This window comes from Myxocyprinus asiaticus, chromosome 10 (assembly GCF_019703515.2).
Source record: "Myxocyprinus asiaticus isolate MX2 ecotype Aquarium Trade chromosome 10, UBuf_Myxa_2, whole genome shotgun sequence".
NCBI lineage: Eukaryota > Metazoa > Chordata > Actinopteri > Cypriniformes > Catostomidae > Myxocyprinus > Myxocyprinus asiaticus.
In genome coordinates this window covers 49,158,880-49,172,308 of record NC_059353.1, presented here as the reverse complement: position 1 = coordinate 49,172,308, position 13,429 = coordinate 49,158,880, and the positions used below count along the sequence as shown (strand labels likewise).

At 39.3% G+C, this 13,429-nt stretch overlaps 1 protein-coding gene across 1 annotated transcript in view; it reads left to right on the top strand.

Moving 5' to 3' along the window:
• The window catches only part of LOC127447536 (protein TANC1-like), a 257,213-nt gene that overhangs the window by 70,163 nt on the left and 173,621 nt on the right, over nt 1–13,429 (top strand). The window contains exon 3 of the mRNA XM_051709485.1: nt 11,877–12,077. Within this exon, the coding sequence (XP_051565445.1) occupies nt 11,877–12,077 (201 nt within the window). The remainder of the gene's footprint in view (nt 1–11,876; nt 12,078–13,429) is intronic.

Below are 13,429 nucleotides of genomic sequence, written 5' to 3'. Positions count from 1 at the left end.
TTGGTATATGTTGATAACAAATTTGCCATGGTCGCCATACTTCTTGTCTGCCATTTTGAATTTCATCTAGACTCCTCCTAGACTGTAAGTCCGATTTTCATTAAATTTTGCATGTATCCTCTAGAGACACTCATGACAAAAAGCTATGAAACACATAGGGGTATAAATCGCAAGTTTCATCACAATACGATCTTATATCGATTCTTTTAGCCAGCAAACCTATGTTTGCAGATACCTTAAAGTATGCCGCGATGTGAATTCGAATTCAGAGGCCTGTGATCGATATATATGTATATAATGTGCCTATTTTACACAATCAATTACATTTATTCGGAACTCGCAGCCCTGTTGACGCACGCGCACGGATAGAGCAGAGCACAACTTCAATCCCTTCAGTCACTCTGCGCACATCTGTGTCCCACATGAAAAGCATATTTAGCGCTTATAAAATTAAATGAATATCATAATTTATTGCTGCAGCGCCTGACACTAATGCGTACGGACATGTCTGGCATGAGAATGTCAAAATAAAGGGGCAACTTAATAAAATATACATAGATGTTTATGTGTTTGAATCGATGACATCCAGATCGATGGATCGTTACACCCCTATCAACAAATTTAATGGCAAGATGCCATTAAGGATATGAGGCTGTATCTCTTGAACGCTTTGGTGAATTGACATGAAACGTCATATGTGGCATTGAGACCAATCCCTTACAATACCTTATCAATTTGGTAACAGTACCATCTATTGGTCAAAAGTTATACGTATTTGTATAACACTATAAGTAATAAATCGAATGTATTTTTTCACCACTCTGCTTAAAATCATCACTGGAACTCTATATACAATCTAAATGTTTGCCATTGGTGTGGCTATATTTCTTGTTTGTTCTCATCCTCTTTCTCTGCCTTTTTCTCTTTCTACCCTTGAAAATGCCTCTCCCTTCCTTTCTCATTCTTCTTTCTATTGTCTCTCACCATCTTCGGCCTTCAGATCCTCTTCTGTTGCTTCTCGAGGGTTTCAGTCACTCATTGAATCTCTCTGTGTGTTGCAGTCAGTCACCTCTGTAGATGTAACAAAGACAATCTCCATGAATTATTCCCAGATTATCCGGATGATGAGACACACTGTCGCACACATACACACACTCCTTACACGTATCACTTTTACACACATGTCCTGTACCCATACAGTTGTGCCTATGATCACATTAATTAATCAAAGTAAAACTGAGCTCTCCCCGGGTGAATAATTAACCTCAAATAAATTCAGCAGAAAGAAGCCAGTGTTTTCTGCAGGCGTTTTACTGTAAGTCTGACAAGCCAAGTCACACAGTTTGAATACTAAATGCCTTTTTTTGTCTGAATAGAGCTCATCCCTCTCAAGGTTACGTTCCCTTTGTTCAGAGGGTAAAGAGTGTGTGTGTGTGTGAGAGAGAGAGGTGGAACAGGGACTGGTGGGCTTTTATACTTCAGTGTTTAGAGACTTTAACAATGACGGCTCGCATTCCTGTGACCAGATTTATTTCACTCTCAGACGTGCACAAGCCAAAGATGCACCCTTACATCTGATTATAGACCTCTTAGCTATTAGTTCACCCACACACACATACACAAAAGAGTGGGTGATATAGCCAAAAAAAAAAAAAAAAAATCTATTGTAAAAAATCTAGTTAAAAATCATCAAGGCATGTTTTCCACTTTTTACTTAATGACCTAGGAGGAATGATATTTAAAGGAATAGTTCACCCAAAAATCAAAATTCTCTCATTATTCACTTACCCTGATGCCATCCCAGATGTGTATGACTGTCTTTCTTCAGCAAAACACAAATGAAGATTTTTAGAAGATAGACCTCTGTCAGGTCCTTATAACGGAAGTACACAGGTGTCGGCACTTTGACGGTCCAAAAATCACATTTAGGCAGCATAAAAGTAATCCACACGACTCCAGTCGATCAATGAATGTCTTCTGAAGCTAATCGATAGGTTTATGTAAGAAAAAAGTCGATAATTAAAATGTTTTTTAACTCTAAATCTGCGCTTCCATCCGGGGCTCTGATGCAGGATGAAATGGCCGAATTCTCTCGTGACGTTCGTTCTTCTGTTGTAAATAAGTGCCGCTTCCGAATTCTCGCGTGAACTTGCCGGCTCGTGACAGCTACGTGATGTGTCAGCTGCTGGCAGAAAGCGCTTTTTAAAAGTTAATGTTTCAGTTATCGATTTCTTTTTTACACAAACGTATCGATTTGCTTCAGAAGACATTAATTGATCGACTGGAGTCGTGTGGATTAATTTTATGCTGCCTAAATGTGACTTTTGGACCGTCAAAGTGCCGACACCTGTGTACTTCCCTTATAAGGACCTGACAGAGGTCTATCTTCTTCTGAAAATCTTCATTTGTGTTCTGCAGAAGTAAGACAATCATACACATCTGGGATGGCATCAGGGTGAGAGAATGTTCATTTTTGGGTGAACTATCCCTTTAATCAGCAATATTTACCTACTTTTATTTTTAATAAATATAATAAAGTTAACAAGATGGGCATGGAGGTAGCTGGGACCGGCTTGACAAACACGTAAGACACTTTAATGTGACACTTTTCAGAGGACATTAAACTACAACACAGCTGCTTTTCAGCAGCTCCAACACTGATGAAACTGACACACAGACAGACAGCTTCATGTGTCTCACGCTTGTCTGCCACTGCCTCAAAAACACCCGCCGCCCCTCACTGGAACGCGAGACCGGTGTGGCACACAGGTGGAGCTCATTCACCACTTATCTTCCCGGCCTCGCTCTGCCCAGACGCCGCTCAGCCCTGCCCTGCTTGCCACACTAAAACAATGCATAATGCATGAAAATACATGAAAAATACCACACTGTGAACTCCAATGAACATTTGATGAGTGATGATTCAAGTGAATCCTTGGATCAGAGTTTTGGAAGTTGGAAACATGGGAAAGAATAGAAACGTCGTTTTTGTTTCTGACATTTAAATCAGAGACTATATTAAAAGATCTCTTTCTTAAAGGATATTCCGGGTTAAGCTTAATCGACAGCATTTGTGGCATAATATTTATTACCACAAACATTTATTTTGACTTGCCCCATAAAAATTGAGGTGACAATAAGACACAGTTGAAGTGAATGGGGGCCAATTTTTTAACGTTAAAATACTCAATTTTTGAAAAGTATTGCAACAAGACGTAAACAGTATGCATGTTAACATTATTTCAGTGTGATAAAATCACTTAATAACCACATCTGTGTAAAGTTATATCCAATTTTATAGCCATGATGATGTAATGTCAACAAACCCCAAAATGACTGTAAAAACGGTGATTTAAACAACTTCACAGTTTAAATAATACACAAGTTTTAACAGAAGAATTAATGTAAGTGCTTTTATAAAATTATAAGCTTCACATTTCTGCCTTTAAACCTTCCAAAAATTGGCCCCATTCACTTCCATTGTAAGTGTTTCACTGTAACCTCCATTTTTGCTTTTTTTTTTTTTTTTTAAAGAAAAGGAGTGACGTTTCTAAATGAATTTTTGCGGTAACCAACATAATGCCACAAATGCTGTCGATTGAGCTTAACTTGTATTGAACCTTGAATTTTCCTTTAACGCTCTCATACTCGCGAATACAATTGCGAAACACTATTGCAACATTTATTTGTCAAATAAAATTAGCATATTAAAATGATTGCGATACTCAAAATTTTGTTTACTTTTATATTGCCAACAAAATCATCCCAATTAAGTATTTTCGACATGTCACCCAACTCTAAAACAATTACAAAATAAACGCTGTGGGACAGTAGTTTACAATGTGTGTTCACTAACCCATGAATTTGTTAAACAGGGCTTAGATTAGTTTATTAGCTGTAATTTGCAAGTGGCTTCAAAATAAATAAGATAGTAAGCTCTCGCTTAGGCATTATATCCATTAAAAAACAATCCTTGTTCTAATCAGAGTCATTCTAAACACAATCAAGCTGTCACAATTAAAAACCTCAATCAGAGTTGGCTAGGAGAGTCTAGAGACGTCGTAATCAGTTGAGCATTCAGCAGTATAATTAGACCTGGTTTCATGGGGCACAGCGCAGCTGAAATTGCAGGTCTTCTGTATGCGGTCTGCTTTGGGCCCAGGGAGCAGATGTATGTTTGGTAAGTTTACTTTAGTCTCACTCAAACTGTCTCTCTTTCTATTTTCCGAACTCTTCGTTTCAGTTTGACTTCTCCATTCTTTTCTCCAAGTCTGTTGTTTTCCAGTCTGTGGTTGTTGTAAATGACAGAGCGGTCCAGCTATTTGTCTAGCACATGACATAAAGAATGCATCCTTCTGTCTGAAAGTTATCATCTCAGTGTTGTGGGCTTTTGCTAGAAAGAGTGACTCAGAGCTTTCACACACAAAAAAAAAAAACTGTCCACAACTCCTGAAATGTCAAGCTTGATTTCAGAATTGTTTTGTCTTTGAATGAAAAAGGCTTCAGATACAGTCTTCTCATTTTCGAGAGCTGAGTGGACCAGCTTTTAATCGGAAGACTTTGAAACGTGCCTCCAGAACCTTTACTTTTTAGTCAAGTCATTTGTAGTTGTATAGCGCTTCTCCCAGTACACATTGTTTTAAAGCAGCTGTAAAATCACAGACAGTACAACTTTTTACAAGTATAGTACTGGTCCTGGATGCTGATTTGAAGTGTTTTTACTTTAAGATGTAAATGTTAGACATCTCCTTTCCTCATCTTTGTTGTCTATCAGTCTCACAGATAAGAACATTTTTGTGGTTGAATTTATTGTTTGGTTTAGTAGTTTTCTCTGTACCATTCCTCCTACCATGACAGATTTACAGCTGTTTGAGTAAGAAGTGTAAACTTTCATTATAGCACAGCAGGGGTGGGCCAATAACATCAACTCAATTATAACTTCACTCTTACCCTAATAAAAGTTCTCTCTTCTGGTGGAATTGATTTATTCCTTTGGAAAACTTTGTGAAAGTGCATCACATTTTTTAAAGTGGCAAACAAACTAGATATCTACAAGTCAAGCAAAATGTATGTTATGCATGTCATTATGCATTTACAGTGCATCCGAAAAGTATTCACAGCGCTTCACTTTTTCCACATTTTGTTATGTTACAGCCTTATTCCAAAATGGATTAAATTCATTATTTTCCTCTAAATTCTACAAACAATACCCCATAATGACAATGTGAAAGAAGTTTGTTTGAAATCTTTGCAAATATATATATAAAAACAATAAAAAGAATTTAAAAAAAATCACATGTACATAAGTATTCACAGCCTTTGCTCAATACTTTGTTGAAGCACCTTTGGCACCAATTACAGCCTCAAGTCTTTTTGAGTATGATGCTACAAGCTTGGCACACCTATTTTTGGGCAGTTTCTCCCATTCTTCTTTGCAGGACCTCTCAAGCTCCATCAGGTTGGATGGGGAGCGTCGGTGCACAGCCATTTTCAGATCTCTCCAGAGATGTTCAATCTGGTTCAAGTCTGGGCTCTGGCTGGGCCATTCAAGGACATTCACAGAGTTGTCCCGGAGCCACTCCTTTGTTATCGTGGCTGTGTGCTTAGGGTCATTGTCCTGTTGGAAGATGAACCTTCACCCAGTCTGAGGTCCAGAGCGCTCTGGAGCAGGTTTTCATCAAGGATGTCTCTGTACATTGCTGCATTCATCTTTCCCTCAATCCTGACTAGTCTCCCAGTTCCTGCCGCTGAAAAACATCCCCACAGCATGATGCTGCCACCACCATGCTTCACTGTAGGGATGGTATTGGCCAGGTAATGAGCGGTGCCTGGTTTCCTCCAGACATGACGCTTGCCATTCAGGCCAAAGAGTTCAATCTTTGTTTCTCATGGTCTGAGAGTCCTTCAGGTGCCTTTTGGCAAACTCCAGGCGGGCTGTCATGTGCCTTTTACTGAGGAGTGGCTTCCGTCTGGCCACTCTACCATACAGGCCTAATTGGTGGAGTGCTGCAGAGATGGTTGTTCTTCTGGAAGTTTCTCCTCTCTCCACAGAGAAATGTTGGCGCTCTGTCAGAGTGACCATCGGGTTCTTGGTCGCTCACTTTGGCCGGGCGGCCAGCTCTAGGAAGAGTCCTGGTGGTTCCAAACTTCTTCCATTTACGGATGATGGAGGCCACTGTGCTCATTGGGACCTTCAATACTGCAGACATTTTTCTGTACCCTTCCCCAGATCTGTGCCTCAACACAATCCTGTCTCGGAGGTCTACAGACAATTCCTTGGACTTCATGGCTTGGTTTGTGCTCTGACATGCACTGTTAACTGTGGGACCTTATATAGACAGGTGTGTGCCTTTCCAAATCATGTCCAATCAACTGAATTTACCACAGGTGGACTCCAATCAAGTTGTAGAAACATCTCAAGGATGATCAGTGGAAACAGGATGCACCTGAGCTCAATTTTGAGTGTCATGGCAAAGGCTGTGAATACTTATGAACATGTGATTTTTTTTTTTTTTTTTTTTCGTTTTTTATTTTTAATAAATTTGCAAAGATTTCAAACAAACTTCTTTCACGTTGTCATTATGGGGTATTGTTTGTAGAATTTTGAGGAAAATAATGAATTGAATCCATTTTGGAATAATGCTGTAACATAACAAAATGTGGAAAAAGTGAAGCGCTGTGAATACTTTCCGGATGCACTGTAAATAAGTTCTGACTATAACATCAAGGTAAGAGCTTTGATGGTGTAATTTAAATCATCAAGTCAAGTCATTTTTATTTGTATAGCGCCTTTCACAACACACATCGTTTCAAAGCAGCTTTACAGAAAATCATGCAATAACAGAAAATGAAACTGTAATATCTATAATGTCTTGGAGTCATCATTGTGTTTCTAACCATATATATACCCTCCTTAGATCAGAGTGTGACTTCTGTGTGCATTTTCCATTTCCTTTTTTGATTTGTACCTAGTAGCACGTAATAAACATGCAAAAAAAATAAAACTCTGTCCAGACACTTGTGACCCCAGTGGGTGTTTAAAAAGAGCCTGCGGCCGGACGGAGGTGTGACTGGTGCACACTGACTTCCTGTTGTCTGGCATTCTTCGCTGTTTAATTGTATTTTATACACTAGACGTCTTTGTTGTGGTCATCAGTGACAGAGTATGAGTGGGAGAACAGAGAGAGAGAGTTTGGCATTCTTCGGAATAGGATACTACCATACTACTCTTACAGTTTCTGCAGAATCCTAAATAGTATATACACTGTGCACAGTATGTACATTTCTCTGTATGCATAGAATACATGACCTACTTGAACAAAGTAGCATGCTACTGTTTGAAACGTTTATCAATGTGTATAAAAATGGCATGCACTACACAGTGCAAACTGCACAGTATTCAGTAAGTAGCTGAACATATCTGACATATATCCATATCACTTTCTTTGACGTTTCCAAGAAGTTTCTAGTTGATCAGGCACAAAACAATGACAGTTCATCTGGGTTAACAGTGAAGCAGCTGTTTTCTAAACATTTACAAATGCTCAGCACAAGAAAGCGATAAAAAAAAAGACATAAAAAACAGCTGCTGACTCCAATCAGGGCTGGGATTCGCATGTAATGAAACTACACGTGAGAAACATTGTTCTGCATTATTATTGTGCTTTAATGAGCTCTACTAATTAGCTTTGCTCAGTTTTTGTACTCTTGATAGTTTTCAGTGAAAATCATTTTTAGATTCTGCCACATTTAATTTTTTAATCTAAACTGAGTCCTGGTGGCTTCATTTGTTTTGATTATGATTACTGAAATGATCACTCTCCATCAGGTTCATTGTTGGAAAAGTGTCTGTTGACTAATGTAAACATAAAATGTGCCAAAATTTAACTGGGGCTATTAAGTTGATATATTTCCGATGTTTTTCAGCCTATTAACAGAGCATTTGTCTGCTTCGTCCTTCTGTTCCTAGTAGGGTTGAGCAATGTATTGAATATTCATGATAAATACATGATGATTTTTGCTGGCCATATAAAATTAAGCAATGCCTAAAATATTTTAATGTGCTGTTTTTTGGGCTTATTAGACTAGTTTCACAATCCTTTCTTGTTTTGTGACTCTTGTATGAAAGTGTTTAGACGGAGATGTTTTAAAAGCCTTTCTGATTTAAACTTCAGTACAGGGTTCCCGTGGGTCCTTAAAAAGTCTTAAATTGACTTAAAATCTGTTTTCTAAAATTTCAGTTTATTCTAAGTTAAGTCTAAATATCTTAAAAAAAAAAAAAAAAGTCTTAATTTTCATTTAAAGAGGTCTTAAATTTGGGGATGTAAAGATCAGAATCACGATTTGGCCCTAATGTGATTATTAAGCTTTAAAAGGCTATGATTTAATTTAATAAACTTATCATCTACTGGGGCTTTTCCACTGCACAGTATGGCTCGGTTCGACTCGACTGTGCTTGCTATTCCACTGTGGATAGTACCTGGTACCTGGTACTTTTTTTAGTACCACCTCGGTCGAGGTTCCAAGTGAGCCGAGCCGATACTAAATGTGATGTCAAAACCCTGCAGATCACTGATTGGTCAGAGAAAATCGTCGCTACCAACTTCACTGGATTTGCGACATGGGACATCAACCCGCTAGTTAGCAACAGCGATAGCAGTATCATTTGTTAACGTGACTTTCGGATTGTAAAAAGAAATGGCTGTGCGCAAAACCATGCCGTGGTCAATAAATGAGGTGCAGACGATCGTCTCGTTAGTAGCCGAGGAGAGGATCCAGTAAGAGCTGGATGGGGTGACGCAACTATGACGAACAGCCTATAATCCCACCCATGTTGAGGCTGCAATAAACTGCAGTGGAAAAGCAAGCTCAGAAAAGTAAAGCAAGCCGTCAATCCGTGCATCTTATCACGTGGCTCGCTGTGCATGACACCGCGGAGACTCACAGCATGTGGAGGCTCATGCTACTCTCCGTGATCCACGCGCAACTCACCACATGCCCCATTGAGTGCGAGAACCACTAATCGCGACCACGAGGAGGTTGCCCCATGCGACTCTACCCTCCCTAGCAACCGGGCCAATTTAGTTGCATAGGAGACCTGGCTGGAGTCACTCAGCACACCCTGGATTTGAACTCGTGACTCCAGGGGTGGTAGTCAGCGTCAATACTCACTGAGCTACCCAGACCCCCCTTTCAACTTATTATTATCGTATCAGCAAAATCCAATATTGGTTGACCTATATTGGTACATAAACCAAGTTTAATATGATGTATGTACAGTATACTGTATGTATGTGGAAAACATGTCTTGAGTATTTTAAATTTGCAGATACACTGTTTTGCTGATAATCAGTGTTACAAGTTCTAGGACCTTGTTGAATGTGTTCCTCAGCCTCAGTTTAAAGCCAAGCGTACACTTCACGACTTGCAGTCAGCGCTCTGTGACTCACAGTCTTGTTTTTCGTCATGCTGGTGCGAACAATACAGGACTGTAGTGTATCAACAATATGAGCATTCGTCCCCGACTGGGGCCATGTGTGCACTGGTATTACGATGTGTTTTGGGTAATCCGATCAAACATGTACTAACGAGACATCACCGTTACACCTGGCCGTCTCTTCTGACCATTTGTGTTTGGATTTCGAGGACAGAGTCTCTGATTTCATGAGGACTTACCTCAGTTATTACGTCTGTGTTTTACTCAATGATAATAAAGCGCAAAAACGTAAAAGACGAGAAAGAAAGAGCTAAAACGGGCGCACAGTTTTATTTTCGAATTATATTTTGTCTCCTGCTACCCAAACCTTGGTCTCCTCTTTCAACAAAAATGAAAGAACGGCTCGTGCATTTTTCTATTTGCAAAAGGAAACATTTAAGTAAAACAGCTGAAAATAATAAAGAAAACGGGTAAGGAGATGTGGCTGAAGTTTCATTTTATTTTCTAATAATTTTTTGTCTTCTGCTTGCTAATAACTTGCCATTCTCTTGTGCTCTCTATTTCATTGGCTGTAGCTGATTGTCATCTCTTGCTCGTCGGGACAATGCGCACACATGACGACAAGACGTCTAGATATCAAGCTCTTTTGAAAACTGTCGCAGCGTGTGGGACTTGTCTCGGCCTGTCGTAGGAGTGCGCATACAACAAGACCGTTCGTTGTGAGATTCGAGACTTCTCGTCGCAGACCAGACACCGACTCAAAACAAAGACGACGAGCTTGAGTCCTGTAGTGTACATTAGGGGTGTAACGGTTTGAATTTCTCACGGTTCGGTTTGTATCATGGTTTAAGGGTCACAGTTTCATTATTTTCTTTGTTAAAAAAATAAAAACATATTACTGCCAGATCCAAAGAATAATCTATTTGGTAAACACTTCAACAGGTTTGCCCTTAAATAACAATCATTGTTTTACAACAGTAACCAGAGTTTAACCATGGCATTTGTAGTACAATCATAGTAACCTCAATATAAACATGTTACTGTCATGGTTACAATATATAGTAAAATCATGGTTACTATATAGAAAATACACTATTACTGTTGTAAAACCATGATTAATTGTATCAAAACCATGATTTCTGCTCAGAAAACCATGGTGACAGCAGTCATGGTTACTACAATATTACCACAGTAAAATCATGGTTAATTTTTGTCAGGGTCCTTAACTAAGAACAAACAAACATTTTCTCTAATTACTAAATCAACATTTTAACTTAATACCTGCACTAATATGCTAATATGCTACATGCATCAACACTTCAAACTCATCTCAACATATTAAATATTCAGAAGCTGTACATCACTATAGAAGGAATAACCTTGCTATTAGAATGCATACAAGAAGGGATGTTGTGATAATACTGCTTGAGTATTTTAATCATACATGGAAATCCCACATGAACACCCCAAGCGTTTTAGTTATTGTTTCATGTCTGTCCGAATTAGCACTGAGTGCCTGCTTAAAAATGGAAGGGAGTGTGTGCAGTTTCGGCTCACCTGCGGCTCTTTCCATGGGTGATGTCGGCGTAAATGATTAATCATGTATCAATGTATCACTATAACGCCATCTTAATGCCATTTATCAAAGCGCATTATTGACACTCGTGATAGATTACAGCCACGTGAGGAAACAGGAAGAACTTGCGTGCACGTTTTAAACAAACCCTCATGCGCATTATTGACACATATTACCAGTATACAGCACTCGTGCCGAGCGATGTCTGCAAACAGTGCCTGTTTTGTAAACGTCTTTTGACCATCACTGTTGTAATTGACTGCAAAAAGAAAATGTTCCCAGAAAGGAGAAACACAGGGGGCTTCTCTATCAGTGTTTCGTTTTCTCCACTTGCCATTTTCAACTACACACAACTCTTGCAGAACAGTGATGTCATCAAGTTAACCCACGTGAAACACAGGTGGATCGTATCCATTTACAGATCCATTCAGGTGCATTTAGCGGAGGTTGTAACTGTGCCTGTCTGTATGACGCTTTGTTTTCTTGACCAAAACTTGTGCTCCAGATGCGTCATTAAACGTGAGGTGAACCGAACACGGTGCCAATGTTTCCCAAACCGTGGGTGGTGAATTGTACGGTTCGGTTTTTTACCGAGAACCGTTACACCCCTAGTGTACACTAGGCTTAAGTCAAAGATTGTATTTTGTGATTGTGTGGGTTTGTTTTGTGTGGACATATGGTCTTAATTTTATTTCTTCAGGTCTTAAAAAGTCTTACATTTGGTTAGATTAGTCCATTTCCGTGATTCATTTCAGACAATTTCAGTGACTAGATTCCAAATTATGATTCGTTTGCACGCCTGTTTTAATGTTTGTTGCTGTCTTGTCTAGTTGCATGACTCGTGTGTTGTTCCTCCATCAACAGGGGAACCGTACCTGCTCGGTGCCCAGCGCAGGTGTCCTGGTGGTGGAGTGCAAGATGCTAGTAGGGTCCTCCCGTACCCCCCAACAGAGGAAGGCCTAAGACTCAGTCTGGCTAAGGGTGTGTCCATGTCTCTCCCCTCCTCCCCTCTCCTGCCCCGACAGACGTACGTGATGGCGGCTCACCCATGCAAGAAGTCTCCAGGTGGGTTTCCTCCTGTAGTCAGATTCACAAACTACTGACTCTTATGAGCCGATTCTTCTTTTAATAAATCGTCCAGAAAGTACTTAATGTGTACTTAAGGCTTGTCAGATAATTACTTTCACTGACTTGTTAATATGACAAACATGTAGTTAAAGATAGACATCATATTGGACAAACAAAAAGAATCTGAACTAGAATGGTTAAATTAGATACAGATATTTTTACTTAAAAATACTTTGCTGTATTTTAGATTGTTTATCCATGTGTCTGAGTTTGTGGTGTGTGTGCTTGTGTATTGTATAGTGTTGTTTGTGTGAGATAGAAGGTAAAAGAAGACATATGGGGGTCATTTGCATGTAAACTGTGTTAATGTGTGTAAATACAAGCACTAAGTGTGAGTGTGCTTATGTGTTGTGTGTATGTAAACAGTGTGGTTGTTTTCGGCACTCTCCCTGTATAAAGTACAAGGCAATGAGCATCTAAGATCTTCAAAGTGTTTCGCTGGTGCTCCCTGAACCTGTTTCAACCCGGGCTTTGTTTTTGAGGACTTGGCAAAGAGGATTTAAATCCTTTAAGTGGTCACTTTGGCATCTCGCTCACATCTGGCCTTCATGTGTGTTGTATCAGCAGTTCTTTGAAAGAGATTCAGCCTTTGAAGCCGGCTACATGCTCTAACGTTTTTGCACTTTGCACATTTCTTTAGTCTAACAGTTCAAGACAGAAATGTCCAAATTAGTTCCTCCCGGAGTATAGGTTTCTTAGAAAGCAGTTTGTAATAAACATCGGAAGCATTGTGAGGTTAAGCTTTCGTTCCTTTAAATCCCAAATTAGCCATGCATGACTTATCTGCCCTATATTAATGTCAAAGTCACAAAGAATTTGATTGTTATCTATTCAAGCAGAGGATTTCTGGGAAAATCCATGGGGAGGAAATTTAAAATAAACAAAATTAGGTTAAGATTTACTTCATACTCATCTCTGTTTTGAATGTTTAAGTAATAATACTGATAATGTGAGAGATATTTCCCAGAAGGGAATCTTTGGGGTTTGTTGCTGTTATTAGAAGCATTGAAGGCTGACTGATGAGTTGCATGTGGAAAGTGTTTGTGTTTGGTCATACAGTAGGTGATGAGTATAGCTCACGAGAGATGACTTCATTTCAGACAATGCTGGTACTGGTGTGAAGTTAAAGGGATAGTTCACCTTAAAATGAAACTTTGTCATCATTTACTCACCATCATATCATTTTCTTTCTTCTCAGACAGAATTTTGCTCTGTTCCTCACACAAATCTATCATATTATAGCTGTAAAGTAACATGGGTTTGGAATGACATGAGGGTGGACAAATTAT